General features: G+C 37.2%; 1 protein-coding gene across 1 annotated transcript; it reads left to right on the top strand.

Annotated features, from left to right (window-relative positions):
• Nucleotides 1–4163: 4163 nt before the first annotated feature.
• GPSM2 (G-protein signaling modulator 2) lies at nt 4164–22930 on the top strand. The gene is made up of 14 exons (XM_009572382.1): nt 4164–4481; nt 10833–11054; nt 12122–12257; nt 12739–12881; nt 13431–13554; nt 13852–13967; nt 15002–15157; nt 15952–16060; nt 16427–16556; nt 17149–17219; nt 19291–19467; nt 20261–20423; nt 20559–20776; nt 22485–22930. Exons 1-14 carry the CDS (start codon nt 4420–4422, stop codon nt 22647–22649), a joined length of 1992 nt encoding a protein of 663 aa, XP_009570677.1. The 5' UTR covers nt 4164–4419; the 3' UTR covers nt 22650–22930.
• The last annotated feature ends 184 nt before the right edge of the window (nt 22931–23114 follow it).

Raw genomic sequence — 23114 nt, 5'->3', positions numbered from 1 at the left:
CATGCTATAGCCTCTTCCTGAAAGGAAATTCAAACTTAGTTCACTGTTGGGAAATTTGCCTTAATCTTGAAACAACAAATCTCTGTAGCTAGTTTTTCTAAGGAAATACAGTTTGTGCAATTGGTCTACCTCTATCTGTATCTTCCTCTAGTAGCTTTTGATTCTCTTGGTCAGTGATGACTTCATTTGGCAGGTGCTCCTTTCCTGTAGCTTTGTGAAAAATAGCAGATGGGTAGAGAAGGCATTACTTAATTGTGTCCTTTAGGGAAGGCAGAAAGAATTGAATTGTTAGATACTCTGTCAGCCCCCAAGTGACCAGTCAGCGTATGTCAGCCGGTCAGCCACGTAAGCGTAGATAAGCAAAGCAGTACTTTTGATCGTCTGACGAACTCCAGAAAGGAAGGTATGGGTTGAGGGAAGGAGCCAATGAAGCTGCAGAAATTTACTGTTTTAAGGAGATGCAGGGGAAAAAAAAAATCTCCCTTTCTAACTATATTGTGATTATTGATTCTATATACTGCTAATTGGCTTTCTGTTGCTTGTTGATTCGTTTTCACTTGTGTGGAAATACGGTGTTCTATCAAAAGTTAAAATGAAGGGGTCTATCGTAGAAGTTCAGTATAACAAATAACTGCAAACTGATTAAAGTGATTGTCTACCATTGTGATAAAATTCATAATATGTAACCAAATATTTTCTGAAATGGAAAATGCCTTAAAACATGAAATGCTTGTCTGGAAGTTGTAATAACTAGGGCAATTAGCTTGCATAACAGGCTTTTGAGAAAGAAATTACATCTATGGTTTTATTGCTGTCAGGGCCTTGAAATACACTGATCAGAGGTGAAGATGGGGGAGTCTTGCTTTCTTCTGTAATTTTTCTTGAGAGAGAGTGAGCCTCATTCAAGTCTTAGCATATATATCATTGATGCAGTTCAGTGATGTTAATGGAAAGTTGAGATGTACTTTCTTTGAGTATCAGCCTTTAGGCCTTGGTTCCCTTTTTGAGAACACTGATAATAATTTTATGAAAAATACTGAATAAGTGCAAGTGTGATAGGGTTTCACTTTTTAAAGCATTGTTGTGTGGGATTCCTTTCAGTATGTAACATCAGTAGTTTACCATGATTTTTTTTTTTTTCAATTTCATTGTAAAATTTGTAGAAATTAACTTAATAAATTTTATACAATTTCAGAGAATCAAGTTAAAAGTAGTTTCATAGAATTCAGTAAGGAATTCAGTCTTAAAACCTCATGCCATGCAAACCCCAAGCTTCTATATCTATATAGCTTCTATATAAATCTGTGATTTAATAGAAGAGAATGAAAAGTGACTTTTTGACAGTGGTAAGAACATTTTTAGATAAAGCATTGAATTGAGGCAAAGTTAGCTTTTTACTGATGGTTTAATTGAAGATCCTTTACCTATCTATAGATGCGTGAGCCCTAAATATGGCTCACCATTTTCTCCTAATAAGAGTTGATAAAGTGCATGTTTTGTCTATTGTGGGGTATAAACTGGCTGCCACATTTGATTGCCTAACCTCTGCCTTGCTTTATTTGATTTTGGGGGGATGGGGAGGTGGTGTTGGTTTTGGTATCATACCGCTGTGTCATTAGTAACATCAGTTTAGTTAATTTTCCAGTTCTGAAGGAGACCCAATCTTTTTTCTGTGCGCTTTTTTCCGCTACTTTGAAACTACAAAAAAGCTAGGGCTTCCTGCATTTGATAGCTGGAATAGTAAAATTGTGCGTTTTAAAGTTGTGCATACAAGCTCAAGTTTCTATTTATGCTTTCCTGAAAGGCAGCTCTTTAACATGGATATGGATTTTGCATTATTTAAAGGTGTGGAGAGAATAAATTTAAAGCAGCTGCTTTGCATTAATACAGATTCTTTTCCTAGTAAGCACCAAGTGCTTTTTTCATGCTACATGAAGTTTTAATTAAAAATGCAAGTTTCGGAGAAAGCCCGTTTCAGTGTTGGATATGGCGATAGAGTAGAACGTCTCCTGCTTTCTGTTAATTCACTGGGCTTTTGTGCTGAAACAGCCTGTCCTCTCAGTCAACTTCATGTCGATCACCACTCAGGGAAGGCTTGGTTATGCAGAGGTATTCTGAACAGTTAAGATGCATCAGTTGAAAGAGCAGGGCTTACCTGCTCTCATATAATCCTCCCAAGGCCAGTTTTCGCCTGAGAGATACTGTCTGTGGAAGGGTTCATCAATTTCCACCTCCTGAATTTTGAATTCACCACTCTAATTAATATGCTTCAAGTTTGCTTACTGATTACATGTTGGCATGGTTGAAGGTATAACTTGAGATCCTAATGAGTTATGGGTGAAGGAAGTGAGGTATGAAGACCAGACCCAGTAAGTTTTGTTGGATCTGTGATCATAATGTGTTGGCCAACTCGGGTGTGTCCGTATCACCCTCCTAAGACCAAGAATGTGCCGTATGGCCAGTAAGGAGGGAAGACAGCAGGAGCAGTGGTTCCAGCTGGTGGGAGATGGTGGCATCAGTCAGAGGATGAGGTTAAGTAGGAGGACAGATAAAATGAAGTTATCAACAGTGTATGTGAAATAATACTGCTAATAATAACTGATATTTAAATAAATGCTGTCATTCTCATGTACTTTTAAATAGAACTCTAGTTTTTTATTAAATTTGGCTTTTTATTTTTAAAAAAGCTTCTTAAAACAAATTACTCAGTTAATTGCAGTTACAGTATAAATATACAAACAAATTACCACAGTCATCATTTCATGATCCGTGGCAGTTGCCAAAGTACGCACTTTAGTTTGTGGCATGTAGTAATTTGCATGAGTGTACGCATCTATGGAAGAGAACTTTCAATTCCCTTGCATTTGCTGAGCAGCAGCAATGCTCAATGATTGCTGTAGGCTGGGTGGCTTACAGCTGTCTGCTTGTATGAGTTATCTGATTTGAAGTTCGGACAAACTTCCGGAGAGTAAATACCTGTAACACAGTCTTCCCAGTATGTGGGTTGCGATGGTATTGTAAACTGTATGTGTCACACTTTGTAATTGCAAAAATATACCCACACCCACTTGTTGATGCCAAATAATTCTAATGATGAGCGTGGAAAGGCAAAATAGTTGTTTGGCTGGAAGAATGTGGATGGTCTGTTTGAGGAGTGCTGTCAAGGTAGACTATGATAGGAAGCGTGAATCTTCACAGCTGGTACTTGATAAAACTAATGAGAGGAAAAGGCATGGCCTACATCGGCAATTAAAAATAGAGGGGTTACGTTTTCTTCTGGTGACAGCTTTAAATCTGAGCTCTGTTCTTGTTTTTTGACATCTCTGTAGTCTCTTGATGAAATATGCATTTGTGAATTACACAACTATATGTTTACTTGCAAAGGAAGGTAATGTTGGTACTAAGCAATAAATACGTCAACTCCTCTACTAAAAATATACTTGAAAGTGGGTAAACTTTTGAATACGGAGTTTCTTTTCTGTTAATCTTTTCCCTGCCAGCCTAAACATGCCTAACATCTAAGTGCTGGCTGCTGCAATCCCTTTGAAGCAGAGTTTGGAGCTCATGTGGCAACACTGCAGCATTTTGGAATGTGAAGCCAATGTAAAAAAACAAAACAAAACAACCAAAAACCCCCATTCCTCCCTCCCTTTTCTTTTGGGAGCGGGGAGGGGAAGGGGGAATAGAGCTTAAACCTCTGCTGGCTTCTGTGCTCATAATGTTCTGGGTGGGATGGTCTCCAGATGGGATTGTGTCAGCCAGTTCTGACTACTGTGGGACTTGAGCAAACTAGCAGGGTTTCAGCAGTACTGTTTACATGTAAAGCAGTTTGTGATCTGTTTTATATTATGCCTTTCATTCTGTAGCTTTCATCCTTTAAGCTTTTTGCTTGGAACTTTGTGAGGCCAAAGAATACTAAAAAGGGTAAATTACTTAAAGTTTCCAACAGAAAGAGAGCGTTGGTTTTTGTTAAATGTTTTTTGCTTTCTCACTTGCCTACAGGAGTTGCCATATGTGTGTAGAAGGTTTTGGCTCTGGCTTTAAGTTCTTGATTGACGCTTCCTGCGTGGTAGGAGTAATGTTATGCTTTTACATCAGCTGCAAATGGTTATGAGTTATTAACTGACTATGAGACTTCAAGCCAAGCATCTTGTGTTCCCTTTGCAGAAACGCAGCTGAATGGAGCTTAAAGGGCCACAGATGAAAGAACTTGAACACGTTTCTGAAGGTTTAAGATGTGTCTGACAGTGACCTCCTTACCTTAGTAATAAAGAAGAGTTTTTCAACAGGAGCTTAGGATATCTTTACTCCAACTTATTAATATACTAACTGGAATGGTGTTCTGACAACAATTCTTCATAGTAAAGTACTTACCCTACTACAGAACAGTATTATTTTCTCTACTGATAATGCAACTCAATGGAGGAAAGTAATGTTTTGATAAGCATGCGTGAAGAACGTTCCTTTCATGTGCGATACAGGTAAGACTATTAATGTCTAGTATGGATGAATAAGTGCTGTTGATAATAGAAAACTAAACAAGTTGCAACAAATAGTTTGGTATCTCTGTTACTAGTGTTACTGAAACTGAAAGCTAGAATCACTGTTGTGGGTTTTTTTTTTTGCTTTTCTCGATTTTTGAACTATGAAAATTCACTTTTGTTATACAGTAGATTATATTAATATAATTACGTGATTGTATAGTATTGGAACTGTGTGCGGTTGCAGAATAGTACATGATTTGTCTGTATTTCTTTGTATTTCTGGTAGAATGATATGAAGTATGATCCCTGCATGGTAATTCCTGCTCTCTCTCTCCTTTTGGCTTTTGGGCTGCATATGCAAATTGTTGAGTTTTGTCTGCTAAAGTTCTCTGTACTTGTCCTATTATTGCTTCTATGAATGATGAATTTTTAGGTCCGCTGTCATCTAGGGCAGTATTTTCCTTGCCTAAAATAAAGAGATTTGATTGATAGATAAAAACTGCTTTGATATCTTGGACTAAAAAAGTACTTATTGCAAGTCAAGAGGGTTCGTGATTTCCCTTCTGAGAGCTTTTATAACTTTTCTTCTGGAACCCCCTTTACAGACGTGGGACAACATGCTAGCATTGCAGATTCCCTCTAATGAACCTGAACAGCAGAAGCATTGCGTAATGCTTCGTATTTGGATGGCTGGTGTTTGGAAGGGTAAATCTTGCAGCTCATTCAATAGGAAGGGAGACTGGAACACTGTCCACGGAATGATTGTTTTAAAAACAAGTAAAAAGCCTCATTCTTGTGTGCTCCCCCCACCCTCTCCCCTGTTCATCCTTGCTTTGGAGGCCTTTTCCTTGCTAGCTAGCAGGAACAAAGCACTACCCTTATTTGTAAAACATGCTATGGCTTAAAATTAATTCTGAAAATGTTCTGACAGCGTTAGATTGCTGTTAGATTGCACTTCCGTTTCGTAGGAGTACAGTGTTAGTTCTGGTTAGCAGTGCAGTCAGCAGGAGGAGCTTTTTCATTAGCAAATAAACTGTAGAAAATTAGCAAATAAACTGTAATTTACTCTCTGCTCTCTTTATTTTGCTGAAATCTTTATATGGTGGCTTTGACAACAGGAATCCCTAAGTGTGTGAGCATGATACTTCTTCTGTGCTATGTGTTTCTTGAATGTATCTAACTCCCAGTATTCCTGTAATTTGTTTACCCACGCTGTTGCTGATGCTCTTGGTCCTCGCCGGACAGCTATAGAAGATCCTTGCTCACTCTTTAATAAAAGCAGGAGCTGTTCAGGGTGCTATTATAGAAGTAAATGGATGAAGAAAGTGGCACAGCCAATTGTCTGGTTTAAACGGACAAGCCAAAAATAACTTCAGAAAAATTGGCAAGCACAGTCAGGGAAAAATGTCTTACTACTTTATGCTGTATTTCAGTACAGGCTTGAATGATACTGATTAACAATAAAAGTATTAATGGCCTTATTAAACCTTTCTGTAAGAACTGTAATCTGATGAACATTTAAAAAACATCAGGGCACAATCCTTTTAATTTTTTTTAAAAATTAAACTTTTCTAAAACTTAGAGAAACTGTGAAATTAATTCAGTATATTGAACTGGAACTTTATGATGATTTAATTTAATAGCTATAATTTGGAAAGATTTTATTTGGTTGTAGTTTAAAATTCAATGCAGGAAAGAACAGGTCATAAACTACTGGCGGTGCTGGTGTTATTTATCAGTATTTAAAATTTTTTACCTACAGGTATTGTCCCAGGCTCGTTTGGCTTTCAGACTGTTTTTTCCGTCCCACTGGTATTCCAATAGAACTGACTTTAAAAAGAAGCTGGGGAAAGGCTTTACTACGGGTCTGTTTCTTACTGTGCAAGCTGTTGCTTTCTCCCCACTGTAGTTGACCAGTATCACTTTAGCAGCTATAAAAATGCTTGTGCTGGTGGAAGGCAACTATTTTTTCTTCTTATATTGTTTAATGACTGAAAATAAAATGCTGATGTTAATAAATGGGACTAGTAAGTGATCTATAGAGTAAATATTTGTAGAACTCACTTGTCTTGGCCTGCTAAATTCGTACACCAAAAACTTGTAACTGCTTTTATCTTGCCTGGAGCAAAAGAACTCAAAATTCAGATGTGTGGTTTCTTCGTGTATGTGTGTATGTTCTTTCTAAGTTTGCCATCAAACTTAGTTTGACTAAACACAGTGTTGCAGTGGAGGTATAGTTAAGTTGTTTGGAGTGATCAATGTGGTATGCTTCTGCATTATGTATAGAAACCAAGAATAAGGGCAGGAGTCAGGAATAGTAAGTGATCTTTATTATAGGATGCTGTGGCATTAGTAATTTCATGCATCTGAATTAGAGAGATGTAATAGGGTTTTTTTATTTCGAGTCTAGGTATGTTATGTGTATCAACATGTTTCATGGCAAATTGCATGGCAGCCCTGTTCCCCCTCAGTGGCAAAAAATCCTCTTGGTGGGAATTGATCGGGGTAAAACTAAATTAATTGTATTTAAAGATTGTAGTAATCGATTAGTTGTCTTGCCTTCTTCTATTGCTTTATTTCTTACCAGTTTTCTGTTCTTCATTGTAAGATGAGAACAGCTGAAGGAAGGGAGACTCCAAAATGGGAGAAAAAAACAGGGAGGCTATGGTGGAGGCATATGCACAGGGTTTGTATTCTTATAAGGATTCAAAAGAGAATGTGAAGGTCAGAGAAGAACAAGGGAAAAAAAAAGAAGGGGTGGCGGGGGAAGAAAAGGGATCCAGGCAAGATGAAAAGCTTAGAAGGACAGATAAGGATGAGGTAGTTTTACAAATGAGAAATTATTCAGGAGATGCCAACCTTTCAGAGAACAGGTCCAGGCAACTATAAACAGAATAACAAAACAAAGCCCTCTATGGGTGTTTCCACAGTAATATCTGGAAAAACATTACCCTGCTTAGCAGGAACAGAATTTCATTAGAAGTGCACAGATGAATGGGTCTTGTTCTCTCCTCGTCTCTGCGGATTCAATGTGTCTTTTGTTTAGCCATTGGATGTTGAATAAATAAGTAATTCAATTCAGCCCTGGGAACAGAGAAAGTAATTTCATATTCTCCTTGTAACTATTTAATGACTTCCTAAAACATTGATAACCTAGCCCTGTCTAGACTGCCGACATGCTATTTAACTATTAGTAGTGACAGTTAAAACATTCCTGAGAGGTGATGTTTTTTTGACTGGAGAACACCTATGTAAATCTTTTTTTAAAAAGAAAAAAAAAAAGTTATGTTAATTTTCATAACAGTCCTTTAAGTAATGGAGGGGGAAAAAAAAACCCAAACCAAAACCAAGCTTCCTCTGAGTCCAGTTTTCGTACTTGATGGATAAGCCTAGCAAACTTTTAAAATAATGAAATGATTTCTTAGCTCTTACGTAATGCGCATAAAATATTAATATTGGGTACAGGCAACTGTGGAAATGTATGTTTCATTTTCTCTGTTATTTTCTTTTTTTTATAGCTTATTTAGACTTTGAAATTGTAGAAGGTCAGTAAGAATGGATCCAAATGGAATCATAGCTTTAATTTGCTGTACAGATTCTAGCAACCTGTTAACATAACCTTTCTAGAGTTGCACTCAAGAGTAGTGTTAAATTTTGGGTTCTTTTTTATTCAAACAATTACTAATTCCCATTCTCATTTACTTCCTGTAATTCTGGTTGAATTGAAACACTCTGTAATAACAGCTGATTTTCTTCAGCCTGGGTATAAGCCTTGGCTTCGTAGTTATTTATGTTCTGTATGAAAAAACCCAAATCTTTCATTTTTGTAAGTTATATTAAGTCTGGGGTTGCAAAGACATTTCAAGTTCCATGATGAAATGGTAATGTTGCCTTGGCATTTGGCAGTCTTTGGCATAGTGTGAAATTAATTGAATGCAGTATATCAGGAAAATTACCGGTCCGTAGCATTCTCTGATATTGTCTTTGTACCTTTTTAAACTGTGCCTTTTCTTCGTATATTAGGTGACCGATGCATCACAGTTGCAAATCAAAACATGAATTTTTTTTAATGGGATAAATTCACTTACAAAACTGGAGTCCAGTACAGCATTTTGACTATTATTATGTCACATACACATTTTCTGAAAGCTCTACCCTTTTTAGCCGGTCAAGCTAAAGATCCAAAGAAATGAATGTGATTGTGTAATGGTCTAAATCTTTGCACTAAGGAGCACCATATTTTCTAGCCGTCACTTTAATTGGACATGTCAGTTAACATGAGGCGCCCGGAGAGAACCTCTGTGGATAGGATTAAGATTACCCAAGGAAGTGTTTTAAGTCATAAACCTTCAGTTGCTGATGGTGTAATCATTTCTGCCTGTACTTACTGTACAGAAACGATTATTTCTGCCTTTTTCTGTCTTACATTCAACACACGCACAACCAGGTTGTGTGTTCTGGCAAAATAGGAATGCTTTAACTTCTCTGAGAAGAGTTTCCAAACCTAAAAATACTGCATGTGTTATGGATATCCAACCTGAGAAGTTGGGCCTGGGAAGAACTTCATGCCTGAGTTACCATTTGCTGTCTGCATCTTTACCAACTACGAAGCATACAGTATTTTTAATTGCAAAAGCTAAATAATGTCTGTCATCTCGTTGTGCTTAAGTTGTGGAATGTCGAAGACCAGCAGGTACGGTACTATTTTGTGTTGGTAGCTTATTTTACCTATGATCCAAATTCTTCTAGTTGACTTGAAAGTCGTTGGATTTTTCAAAAATATTTGCTTCTCGCTCAGATTTGAGTAGAATGTTGTATAACCTATTTTTTTTTAATTTAGAAAAATTAAATGTAAACATTGTAGGTATGTTAAATACTTCATCATTATGTCTTTGTCAAAACAGCTGTCTTCTGGTGTTGCCATTAAAATAACTTCTGGAGCAGCAAACATTTGATTGTTGCTATTACTGATCATCTGTGCATATGAAGGGAAATGGTTTTAGGAATAGAATTCTAAATGGTTTCTTACAACCAGGTAAATATCAAATGATGACGTAACGAGGATATCTTTAATGACATAAAATGTCCTGTTTTGGAGTGCAAGCCCTTACGCTTACTGTGTAATCCATCTTGAAGAAAAATTCAAAACAATAGACAAATTATGAAGTTGACCTCCACTTTTTGGCAATATTAGCACACGCTTTTTAAACACTTACAGAATGTCTCTTACTGAGTTTTCTTTTTGAAAAATCTTTTAAAAGTAGAATGATGGCATTTTTCTGAGCTTTTTAAAATGCATGTATCTTGAAAAAACTAGAGAACCATATTGCTTCCAGATCAAGATCCCAAAGTCTTCTTCCTTCTCATCCTCCTCTCCCCTACTTCCTCACATCTCGGAACTGGAAAGTAGGAAATGTTTGTATTAACACTTATTGAAATGTTACTTTTGTACACCTAAATTCATAGTAGCAAAAATACATATGAATGTTTTTTGGCAGCTGCAGTTCTCTTAACAGCTTCTTTGTTCATTTTTCAAAATGTAATCTGAAAATTCTGCTATAAATTCATTCATGAGTATCTTCTTTACTGCTTGCAGTATTTTGTATCTGTATAATTACACAATTATTTGCTCATAATAATAAAAAATATTCCAGTGGCTTCTCGAACGATGACATCTCAGTTAAGTAACTTGAATTGACATACATTTTATTGTTAATTCAGTCTAGATCTTTTTTCTTTACACTCGGAGAATTTTCATACCAATGCCACTCTAGGAGATGGTGAAGTACCAAGGAATATTGAATTACATAGGAAACAACTTTGGGAAAAATAGTCATCGTTGTTGATACACAGGAATATTTGAATTTCAATATTTTTTTTCCATAAGACATTTTGCAGGTAATTATGGTATCAACCTAAAAATAAAAGTGCTTACATTTGTCAAAATCAGTATTTGCCAAGAATAGCTTGATTTTTAGGTCACTTTTCTGAAATTATCTAGATGGTGAAAACTCTGCATTTTTTTAATCCTACAGGTGCTATATATGGACAAAGCAGTGTTTGGATTTCCTCCCTGAGACTTAGAGAAAGAAAGAAAGAAAGAAAGAAAAAGTTGAAACTATTTGTTTTAATGTTATGTTTGCTTATCAGTGTTGAAGTTGCAATTTCCATTTCAGCATTAGTTTCTGTAATATTATGGTACCAAGCTCATTGCTTGTACTCTGGTGCTGACTCGCTGTCCTAAACAAATGGAGACCCTCTGAGTAAAATAACCTCTTCAGCTCTCAGGTTATTGGACAAAGTACTACATTTAGAGTGCCTGTTTTTCTTTTTCCTTAAATTGTGCAGGATGGAGGCTTCCTGCCTAGAGCTGGCTTTGGAAGGTGAGCGCCTGTGTAAAGCGGGAGATTGCCGAGCTGGTGTATCTTTCTTTGAAGCAGCTGTTCAGGTTGGAACTGAAGATTTAAAAACACTCAGTGCTATTTACAGCCAGTTAGGCAATGCCTATTTCTACCTGCATGAATATGCAAAGGCCTTGGAATACCATCACCATGATTTAACTCTTGCAAGGTAATCTTGTGTATTTCTTTAACCATGTTCTCCATGTCATCCCATTCTTGTAGAGATGAGCAGGTAACTGTTCATTTTCCTACCAAACCCTGCCATTAATACCGGACAATGAGTGAATGTGGTGATGGCAGAGAGGTCTGGCAGGTAACTTGATTGCCCTTTAACCTGGGAGCTAATACTCGGTCTAGCACCATAATCCTAGTACTGACTGAAGGCTCACCAGGTCTGTGGCTTCTTTAAATCCGCTCTTTCCTTACCCTTTCCTGTTGCTAAAACTCAGTCTTTCCTGTTCTCCAGAATGTTAAGCTGGCTCTCTTGTTAACTAGACAGAACTCATTCATGTTTCTCTGTGTAAAACTCATAATATAATATTGTGAGATCTAAAAAGCCTATGCATTTCATATGCTATTTATGCATCTGACTTTCAATGATTTGGTATAGATCCAATAAAAGACACAGGCACCTAATGTACTTAACCTCAATTTAGGCACCAATCTATTCTTCCCCCTGCCTTAACCTGCTGAAGTGCTGTAACCTTGTGGGAACTTGTTTTGTTGTGTTACTCCCCAAGTATCATGGTCTGAGTGGTTCCGTGGCCTTAGTCTCATTTAGAATCTAGAAATGTAGAAATGTACCTCTTGAGCTTTCTGGGAGACCAGTATGTCTTGTAAATAATAAAAGACTCTGATAGTCAAGTAAAATGCAGAAACAGTTAAACCTCTCTTTCTAATGCTGGGACTGTCTTTCTACATAATCATTAAGAATTTTCTCTTTATTCTCTTCCTAAAAGAAGTGAGGGGTTTTTGTTGTTTTTTTTTTTAATGTTAAGTAGATGATCAATACCATGAATACTAGCATTTGCACAAACAGCACCAAGAAAATTGTCTGTAACCACAGATTGAACAACATTTATGTGAGTGCATTTTAGATTTAAAATGAACTGAATACATATGCTTTTACATGGTTGTAAGCTCTTTTCACAAATTCTTCTGATTGTCTACCATTGATCATCTGCTTGGTTTCAAATTATACACTATTTACTGGGTGCTTTATTTCTGCAATTTTAGGACAATTGGAGATCTACTGGGAGAAGCTAAAGCTAGTGGGAATCTGGGCAACACCTTAAAGGTACTTGGGAATTTTGAAGAAGCTATTGTTTGTTGTCAGAGACAGCTGGATATTTCCAGAGAGCTTAATGATAAGGTAAGAATTGCTTAGGAATCTGGAATTAAACTGCTAATACATATTACTGAACCCTGTTGTATTGGTAATGAGCGTACCACCTTTCAGAGGCAAGTAAATACTGAACATTTGGTTATTTCTTCTAGACAGTAAGAATCTGTTAGTTGCAAGATAGTTGTTTGCACCTGGAAGACTATAGATCCAGATTAATAAATATTATCCTGTTTTGTGGGGTTTTTTTAAATCTAATTTTTAATGATAATTGGCCTCAAGAATTATTACGTATCTTGCACATCAAAAGGAAGTAGTATGCAAAACAATTTGATTGAGGGGTATGACTGGGTAGGAGTAAGGTGGGTGATAAGAACATGTTCAGAATGGGCAGAGCATGTGTTGACAACTAGTTAGCAAATTTTCTCTCCCATCTGTGGATTGTACCAATAGTTGTGACACAAGATTTTGAAGCGTAAAATTTTAATGCCTTATTTTACTTTTGGTTTAGGTTGGAGAAGCAAGAGCACTGTATAATCTGGGAAATGTGTATCACTCTAAAGGGAAAAATGTAGCTAGTGCTGGGACTCATGATCCAGGGGAACTTCCAGATGATGTGAAAAATGCTTTACAAAAAGCTGCAAATTATTATGAGTAAGTAGTAGCTTTAAATGTTGGGGATTGAGAGGATATGGTAATCTGGTTCATTAGAATATTGGGAGATTTGTGGTGCCATGAGCTAACCTGTGGCATGCTTCTATTCAGAAAAGTGGTACCTGTGATTTTTTTCCCTTTTAAACTGGAGAGTGCACTATTTTTTTGTTACGCCCTCATTTTTAGTGTAGCTCTTATTACCTGATAAGTCCTTCCCTTATGTTAGAATCCAGTAGTACTCTTCAAACCAGACTGAGACAACAGTAGGACTGCAGTATACTTGTATATAATGTAGCTCGATAACTAGAAGCGAACACACCAGCTTGAGTAAGAATGCAGTTCAGTTCAGTATTTCACAGGAAAGGTTTCCTGCTCAATGGAAGAGCATATGGTTGCATAAAGGCCATTAAAATAGGCCGAAGTAGAATACCTCTACCTTTTCCTTTATATAAATGGAAAGTTTTTTTAAAAATTATTATTTAAATGACTGTGAGAAAAAAAAACTCTTAAAAGTCACTATTCTTCCCCTTCGCACTTCCCCCAAAACAGGGAAAACCTGACAATAGTAACCGAGCTGGGTGATAGAGCAGCACAAGGACGTGCCTTTGGAAATCTGGGAAACACACACTATCTTCTGGGCAACTTCAGGAGTGCAGTTTTGGCCCATGAACAGGTACAACAGTGTGCTAGTAAGGGATTCTTTCTAGCAAAGTATCACTGATTGCTCTTGATCTTACGTACATGTATTGTGTTGGATCTTGTTGCAAGCTTTTTAATGCAAGTTTTAAATCTTAATGGCACAGCTTCAAGTTTGGCTGTTCTTTTCAAGCATTGTTAGCCTAAAGAATAGATATAGACACAGATATAGAATAGATATAGTGGAAAAACTATGAGCATGCATTTCTGTATGCAAATTTATGTTACAAACTACAAAATTGAGTAAATAACGCAATTATTTCACATTTTTAAGCGTCTCCTAATTGCAAAAGAATTTGGTGATAGATCAGCGGAAAGAAGAGCGTACAGCAATCTTGGAAACGCCTACATATTCCTGGGTGAATTTGAAACTGCTTCTGAATACTACAAGTTAGTTGACTGCTTATAAATATAATTTATACCTCTTGTACAGTTTACTTCTGTTGTGCCTGGTACTTTAGCTCACTGTAGAATAGCCACCTCTTGAAAATACACTTAGAAGAGAGCTGCATTTTTTTAGCAAAAATAACATTTTTCCCTAGTTGTTTAACTGTTCCAGTTCTTTCAAGGGAGGGGCAGCATTAATCTTTTTTATTTTTTTAACTTTTTTGTTACTTCAGATTCTTCTCGGCTCTGTAGACATCTTTCTATTGATAGGCATTTATTCTAGAACCAAGGATTACTGTCTTAGCTCTTAGCAAGTTCTGGAATGATCTAAGTAACTTTAATACACCTGAGATGGGTAGCTGTATCAGGTATACTCACTAGCTGAGATGGGTGGTGCACGTCAACATGATTTTACGTATTTAGTCTATTTTCAGTCGAGACTTTTTTCTTGATCTCTGCACCACCAAGCAGTTGCTGCTGTAACTTGGGAAAATACAAGCTTGGCAAAGATACAGTATAGATGTTATTAGCATCTTACATGGATTTCAGAGCTTACCCGTTCTTTTTGAAAAGGGAAAAAAAGCTTCAATACTGAGCACTCAAATACTCTTAGCACTCAAATTCTTCTTACCCAGCAGGGGCAGGCTGGCTTGGTGGTTATAGGTCTGTCTTGCTCATGTTGATGGAGAAAATACAGTTATTTATTCAATGCTGGTACTAAACTGTTTCAAGTGCATACTGTCAGGAAAACTGCTATAAATTATTGATGAAGCAATAAATTAAAATTAGAAGATGCTGTTTGAGGGATCAGTCTGCTCTCTAATAAAGTAAACGGAAACAGGTTGCAGTGGAGGGGAGTGGAAGACAGACACTTAAAATCTTGTAGGAGTTTGCAAGATAGTAATTTATTAGCAGCTAATTCACCAGCCTGGTGTCCTAATTTGTTTAATTTGTATAATTGATTTTTAGTTGCGCAAATACACTTTTAAAAACTTTTCCTAATAGTGGTTTTTGAGGTGACTAACCCTTTCTTTCAGGAGGACATTACAGCTGGCTCGACAGCTTAAAGACAGAGCTGTGGAAGCACAGGCCTGCTACAGCCTTGGGAACACATACACTTTGCTTCAAGACTATGAAAAAGCAATTGATTATCATTTGAAACACCTTGTGATTGCTCAGGAATTAAATGATAAGTAAGCCCTAAGAGATTGTTTAATGTGTGTATGACACTTAAATCAAATCCTGTTACCTCTAACTCCGCTGTCATTGTTCTGTATATGACAGCTGAATTAATGTGAAGTTCCTACAATGCTGGGCTCCAGTTTTCATATGGGAAAAAAAAAAAATTACTCATGAAAGTATCTAAATCTGAGATGAAAGACAATTGATGAACGATTGTCTCTATATCTTCTATCAGCATCTTCTTTGTAAATTAGGGAAAAGAAAAGCAGATCTCTCTTTTTCATGACTTCATTATAATAATTTTGCATACCTTCACAAGAATACGTCTCCTACTTTTCCACAAATTAAGAAGATGGCAAGGGATGGGGAAAGGAGAGCAATACAGTAGCAAGTAATGCTTATTTTATAATCATGATTTCTAAGGCCTTTTTTATAATGTTGGGTACAACTGGAATTTTTTACAACTTTTAAATGCACTTCTTCTAACTCAATAAGCAGAACATAAGAATAATAAGACATGCAATCTGAGGAAAAGCAAAGTAGGTTGTAAAGTGTTGCATGCTTGCAAAACTGAGTGACGTGTTTGCTGTGAGCTTAAAATTTTGACTAGATTTGCTCGTATTTATGTTATACCCAGATCACGCTCCTTTAAATGCAATACTTAACGTGTTGATGTTGGAATGGTTTCAGATGCTAGCCTTCATTTTTCTTGGCACAGCAATCTTATTGTGGCAGTATTACGAGAACCTGACCCCTAGTGTTCAGCGAGTACAGGTATAATTGAAAATGTGTTTATTTTTTGCAGAATTGGTGAAGGAAGAGCATGCTGGAGTTTAGGGAATGCGTATACTGCTTTGGGAAATCACGACCAAGCTATGCATTTTGCAGAAAGGCACTTGGAGATTTCAAGAGAGGTACGATTTTCACACTCTGCATATGTTCGCTCGTTTGTTTTTTGCTCTCACTTACGCAGTGATTTTATGGAGGTGTGTCCATGCATGTAACTTCAAATAATGGAATGGATTTTGAATGATTTCTGAGATAGTTACTTATTTCAGCCATCTCACTGCAGTTAGCTTAGTTCTTGTGCCACCTCTGATAATGTCAGCATGGAATTCAAGTTAATAGCCTAGCAGAGGTTATTTTAGGCTTTGTTATGTACCTTTTAGTTGTTCCATACTTTTTCAGCCTTTTTCTCCCTAGGAGACAAGGTTTCCTTTCTATTTATGTATGTGTATTCTTTGTTACAGTAATATACTGCTTATTGTATTTGGTTGCAGGTAGGAGATAGGAGTGGGGAACTCACTGCTAGACTTAATCTCTCAGATCTTCAAATGGTTCTTGGGTTAAGCTACAGCACAAACAACTCCATGATGTCAGAAAGCCATGTGGTAGAGAACAGTTTGAATGGTATGTGCCTATTTCTGCAATACTTTCTAACAGTGAACTTCCAAAAGCAGCTGTTGTTTGCATTGTTTTCTGACTACAGATGGTCAAGTATGTGGGGTTCCCCCACAGCAAAAAAAAGGTTGTTTTTGCAGTATTGGACCCCTTTAGCTCCTCCTTTTCTGGAGGATTTACATTTTGAGTCACAGATTACTGGTTAGTTTCTTCACATGGTGTTTCTAATTGTTCCTTCCCCCCCTTTTTTTTTAAATGTGGGAGATTTATCTATTTGCTGCCAGATTCTGTCTTTCCTTTTTTTCTTCCTACCATCTTAGTGACACTGGGGGTTACAGTAGAACCCAGTTCATTTGATGTTCCTCTGTTCAAAGATCCATGGTCCTCTGTGTCCCATGAAAGTAACTTACGTAGCTTAGATCGGTGTGGTTTTAAAGGCTGCTTCTACTAGTGGGTATTTATTCTCTACTGATATATTTAACTGCACTGATTTGGAACTCAGAATGGTTGTACCTTGGACCTTAGATGTGTACAGCCACAGCTTTGAAGGTGACACCATAAATCTTAACGATAAAAAGATGAACTTGATTCTTTCCTGAAGGTACCAGACCGAGAGTAGGACGCCGCCACAGTATGGAGAACATGGAACTTATGAAGTTAACACCAGAAAAGGTTGGCACTTTCCTTCTTTCTGTTCTGCCAGTGAGATTGCAATGGAATGTTTCTAAGGGTTTAACTTCAACAGTTATGAATAGTCAGAAGTTTTATACTTAACAACTTTGAAAGAACTCAGCAGAATGTTGATGTGTCATTCACATCCCCTTTTTAATGTAGTTGATCTTAAGAATTAGGTAAAAGCAGGTCTAACAATTCTAACAATACTTTTGTCATGTAGGTAACAGTCAGCATCTTACATATATAATGGTTGTAATGGCTTGTGGAAAGCTTGCTTTATTCCCCTCACAAATAAAAAAGAATGGGGTCCTGTAGTGTGCATCAAAGGAATTCCTTTCATCTCCGCTATAAAAGCGGTTTGAGGGTGCAGCATAAAAGTGGTTCACAGTAAAATTCCTAAGCTTTAGCTCAGCTGTTCCGAACTTTTTTTCTTTGGTTACAGTCATTTTATAGGCACTTAAAATACATGTTGTGATTTTCACTTTGGGATTTCAACCAATTCGCGAGCCATTAGGAGTTTCAGCATCCACCTTGAGTAAGGATGCTATTTCCGAAATGCTGGAACCGAGTCACAGATAGGTAAAGTGACTTCCCCCCAAGCTCAGAGAACGTCTTGGAGCTGGGATTTCCCGATTAAAATCCTTGGGTCAATCTTTGAGAGATTTCCTTCAAAGTCTGTCTGCCTTTAAACGGTGGGCTGGCAGTTCTGCATAAATGCCTCCAGTGGCAGACTGAAATTGCTGTTTTTCCCTCCATACTGGGATATCTAATTTTCTTCTCTTTTAAGTGATGCAAACCCTGCCATCGTGTTTATCAAAGAGGAAATTAAATCTCAAAGCTTACATCTGGACAGCTGGTACAGCTGAAGTCAGCACTGACGCTCAAGAGCCTCTTTGTGTACGGATTTTAAAAAATCTTGGGTTTAGTCTGGGTTTTTTTCTCTGCAGGGAACCTCTAAGCTTTTGGCCAGTATCAGCTGTATTTTCTTACTCTTTGAATCTATTTATCTGTGATCTCTTTTAAAATACATAGCCTGTGATAGTCTGTGCCCTAAATATACCAAAATGTTTCATGTGGATTTTGTAATAAAGTATTAACCTGGTATTGCAGCTTAGTTCTTATAAAGGGCTTTTTTCAAGATACTCATTTAGTAGATTCTGAAAATGCATTCCGTAAATGTCTTTGATATATAGAACAGTGTATGACACCAGCATTATGGTTTGATTGTACAGGATGCCATCTTGGAGTTGGAATCTCTGTGCTGATCTTAAATAAGCCTTTAAAAGGCAAGCCATTTGGGTAGGCAATATTGCTGAAAGACTTGTGACTGTGTTCACGATTTCTGATGTTGAATCAAGAAAAAAACATGGTTTTATTCAGTTTTTTGTAAGACTTTGTCAGTTGTAGATAAAGCTGTCAATTCTGTGGATAATTCTGTTTTTTAGAAGAGAATTTAGGGAAAAATCTGTCAGGTTGATAAAGCTATCCATTCTGTTCTTCAGTGAAACAAGATGGTGATTCCTGTTTGCTCTTGTGCTGGCATTCTCCTTCTTCCTTTTCAATCTTTATTGTGTATTAAGGACTTCATAAAAGGCTGGTTGAGTATCTGGGTTTGTATAAGGGTTTGTTTTGCTCTAATGCTTTGTAGAACTATGGATATTTTTTTTTTTTTCTTTCCAATTATAAGAATGTCAGGTGGGAAATACTGGCTGCGTCTGCATTTTGGCATTCACATTAAGTACATTTCCTGCACTGTAGTCAGCAAGGAAAACTTCAGCATGTTTGATTAAATATACTGTTTGACCACATTTTAATCAATCAGGTGTCACACTACAGTTCAGTTATAAGACTGATCAGTAACAGTACTAACCTGCTTCAGGTAACAAGAGCTCAATAACCACAGGTCAAGTAATAGAACCAACACCTAAGTTTTCACATCCTCGTGGTTGGATAAACTAAATAATGTAAAGCTGCCTCATTTTGGGGAGGAAAAGCAGTAGCAAATAAGAGGTAACAGCATAGGTAATTAAAATCAGAAGGCTTAATTTCATGACTCTTGTTTTCTTAGGTTCAGAACTGGAACAGTGAGATTCTTGCTAAACAGAAACCACTGGTTGCCAAACCTTCAGCAAAACTGCATTTTGTAAATCGACTAAAAGGCAAAAAGTACAAAAACGGCACCGCTTCCAAAGTTTTGCAGGATGCCAGTAATTCTATTGATCATCGACTTCCAAACTCTCAGAGGGTAGGTTTGGCGAGCTGTGGAGATCATAGCCTTTACTAATCTTTCTCTGATCACAATTATGGAAGACATATTCCTGCAGCTGTCCATTTCAGTTTTACTTGATTTGAACACTGTGGCTCTGTAAAACGATGCAGAACCCACCATTCTACAGCTGTCTCATGGGTGGTGCCAGCTTTAAGCTTTTCCTACTACTGGAACATTTTTTCCCTGGTGGATTTTCTGAAGTTACAGCTCAGCTTGCACATATATTTTCCTTCTAGTCTCTTCTAGACCCTGCTTCTCCAAACTTAAAAAAGTCTATTTTTTCTGATTCAGACAGTGGGACATATTTTTGACATATTTTATAGGTCTTGTACTCTTGACAGAAATCAGGTAAAAATAAAAGAACTGAGTCATTTGATCTAGTTGGGAGATGAGTGCATTTGATCATAGACCTGAGGAGACAATGGAAACTGTTCATCGCTGTTCTTGTTTTCTTTCATGGGCATTTGGGTTTTTGGTGGATTCATGGCTGTAGAGGAATAACTCCAGTTGTACTGATCAGAGTACTGTTTCTTTCTGTGTCAGAGAATGAAGTGTTTCTAGTGTATTTTACCTTCCAAAAATGCTTGCCCTATTATTAGCATTTCCTCTTACGATAAATCTCTGTCTATAGAAATGGGTGACTAAAAAAATTCATTTAATGGGTATCAGATATGCAAGTATCATACTACTGGACTAAAACTGTGATGCAGCTGTCCTAGTTTTAGGTTCTCTTCAGTTCAAAATACCCTAACTCTTCTCTCCTATTCAGAAAAACAGTCGAGACACAATGGCAGATGAAGGGTTCTTTGATCTGCTGAGTCGATTCCAGAGTAACAGGATGGATGATCAGAGATGCCTCTTCCAGGAGAAGAACAGATTCTCAGCTGCTTCAGTGGCAACATCCTCTACTCCACCTAAAACAATGAGAAAATGTAATTTTTTAAAAGTAAAACCCGTATTTGATTTTAGTTCCTGCCAAATACTACTTTAAAAACGTATTTGCATGCAAGACTTACTATGGAAAGGAACTTGTTTCTAGGCTAACTTGTCTTCTTCCTCCTCCCCAGCCTTTTCTACTTCTTTAGTCTCACCCCGCACAGATGAATTTCTAGACCTGCTTGCTATCTCACAGAGCCGCCGGCTAGATGACCAACGCGCTAGCTTTAGTAATCTACCTGGACTTCGTCTGAATCAACACAACAGTCAGTCAGTCCTAGGTCACCTCATGGCAAGTAACAACAGAGAACTGGATGACGACTTCTTTGATATATTGATAAAATGCCAGGTAAGTCTTTTACAAAAATTCTTTGGATTCTGAGCCTTTGGGGATTTGATTTCTGCATCCTGCTATTTAGTTTCTTCAAGTAAGCCACCATGTTTATCATGTGTTTTAAGATACAAATTGATTTGGCAGATAAGGAAGAATGTAGAGAACAAAAAATTAGGAGGTTTTTTCCCACAGGTGTTTTCTTTTTAAACAATTTCTTTTTTTTTGTTTTGATTTTTTTTTTTTTTGGTAAATTATCCAGCCTCTAGTAAGTGTCATTTTGGTATTTATACCATGTTAGCCATTTCAAGTAACAAATGCTGAAAAGATGAAGGAAAACAAGTGAGGCTGTTAAAATGAGTATGTAAAATGATTTTAAGAAAAAGTGTTTAGATCTGGCTTGTTAGGAGGGCACCTGATATACCAGGAATCCTAACTTATCAAATGGAAGAATTCAGTATCAAAGTTTTAGTGGCGATAGCGATCATCATTCTAATTATGTTAAGTTTAAATAATAATTCATGGCAGTACACAAGTGAGTTGTCTGACTGATTGTCAGTTACAGCATGGTATATATACCAATTAGATCAAAGAGAAACTAATGAAAAAGACTTGGTGTTTTACCTGATGGGTTGATAAGGATCTCAAAATACAAAATTCAGATACTGAGTTCTCCAAAGGTAAGTAAGTATGTTAGCTTGGGTGGGAAGCAGCACCTGGAATTGATTCTACAATGACAGTGTTCATCAACCTGACGAAATGCCATGTTCTGTTTTAGCAGCTTGTCTGTTTACTACTTTGACTCAAGCAAAGAATCTAGAGATCAATATGACAGATTTTGTCTCTTCACGTGCACTATATGTAGCAAACGTAACACAATGACTGACTGTGCTTATTGAGGAAGGAATGGAAAAATGTAATCCCCTCAATCATTACGAGAGCTACTGCTTTTAACAGACGCACAAAAGTAGCTGACTTCTGAGACTTTTTGTCTCAAAGATGACTCTGTCCAAGGTCCATCCTCTCCTCATAGCGAACACTGAAAGCCATGCCTTTCTGAAGTGACCCTCCAATTAGGTCGGCAGCAGCGTGTGGCTGCTGAGAAATACTCGTTCCTGGCTCAGGCAAAGGAGGTACCGCAGATGGCTGCAGTCCCCTGCCAGACCGAGGGTGATGGGCTGATGCTTGTAAAATCGGACCAGAGCGGGTGGCTGTATGAAAGGAGCACAGAAACGATCTCAGAGGTGTTAAGCGAACTGCTCTGTAACTTTGTGATTAAAATGTACCAGTCTTTTGAGTTTGGAGGAAAACTTTCTCTCGATACCGCCTTTCCACATCTGACAACAGTGCGGCTATTTTTTACTCCCTGTATAAGGAAAGGAAGACAAACATATTTTCTGTTGTATGAGACTAGAAATACCATGTACTAACACTGAAATTCTTTTAGACAAAGGACACAAATCTCATTCTGCCATATGAACAAGAACTAAATTGGCAGGTTTATTTTCAGATATATGTGGACCTGTGGTTTGGAGGAACCATTTTAGCCACAGTTGCACTCTTAACTTACTAATTTTATTTGAGAAGTGTAACTTGAAACAAAACTTACAAATTAAATACTTGTAATAGCTTTAAATCTGAAAACAAAAGCTTTTAGTAATTATTCACTTATTTTAGTATATATATTCCTGCAAATATGCAGCTTTATTGCTTGGTCTGTCTGTAGGGTTCCAGACTGGATGATCAAAGATGTGCTCCTCCGTCATCTGCAAAAGGACCAACTGTGCCAGATGAGGATTTTTTCAGCCTGATTTTACGATCACAAGCTAAGAGAATGGATGAACAAAGAGTCCATTTACCCTCAACTATGAAGGGACCAAATTCTAGCTGAAGAAAGAAACAGGCGCGTACTGTACAGTAGCCTCTTAGGTATCATTTTGTTTGCTGGAAAAAACGTACATGCCTTTTTACAGAAGACTGCAATGAGTAGTTTTGTTCCCTTTCTAATTATTTTTTGTATAAATAGCAGCAGCATCACACTCATGACCAGTAGTTAGAGTTGCCGCTGCTCTTTGCAGTTGGCAGCTGCGTTTAGCAGTGTCTGAGATACGGATTACTGTATCTTCCTCTGAACTGCCTCTACTCTATGAACATTAATATGAATTTTTTTCCCTGTCAAGGTAGTCTCATTTCTGACGTGTGGATTCTATCACTGTCTCCATCTGGTGTTAAGACCTAAATTTGTATGTTCTTTTTAAAGAAAACTTGATTCCCCCCCCCGCCCCCGATTTGTACCTCCCTGGAAAAAGGTCCTGTTTTCTTTTATACTTTTTTTAAAAATAAAAAAAAAAAAAAA

Source organism: Fulmarus glacialis, unplaced genomic scaffold (genome assembly GCF_000690835.1).
Source record: "Fulmarus glacialis isolate BGI_N327 unplaced genomic scaffold, ASM69083v1 scaffold5672, whole genome shotgun sequence".
NCBI lineage: Eukaryota > Metazoa > Chordata > Aves > Procellariiformes > Procellariidae > Fulmarus > Fulmarus glacialis.
This window is presented reverse-complemented; position numbering and strand designations above follow the sequence as displayed.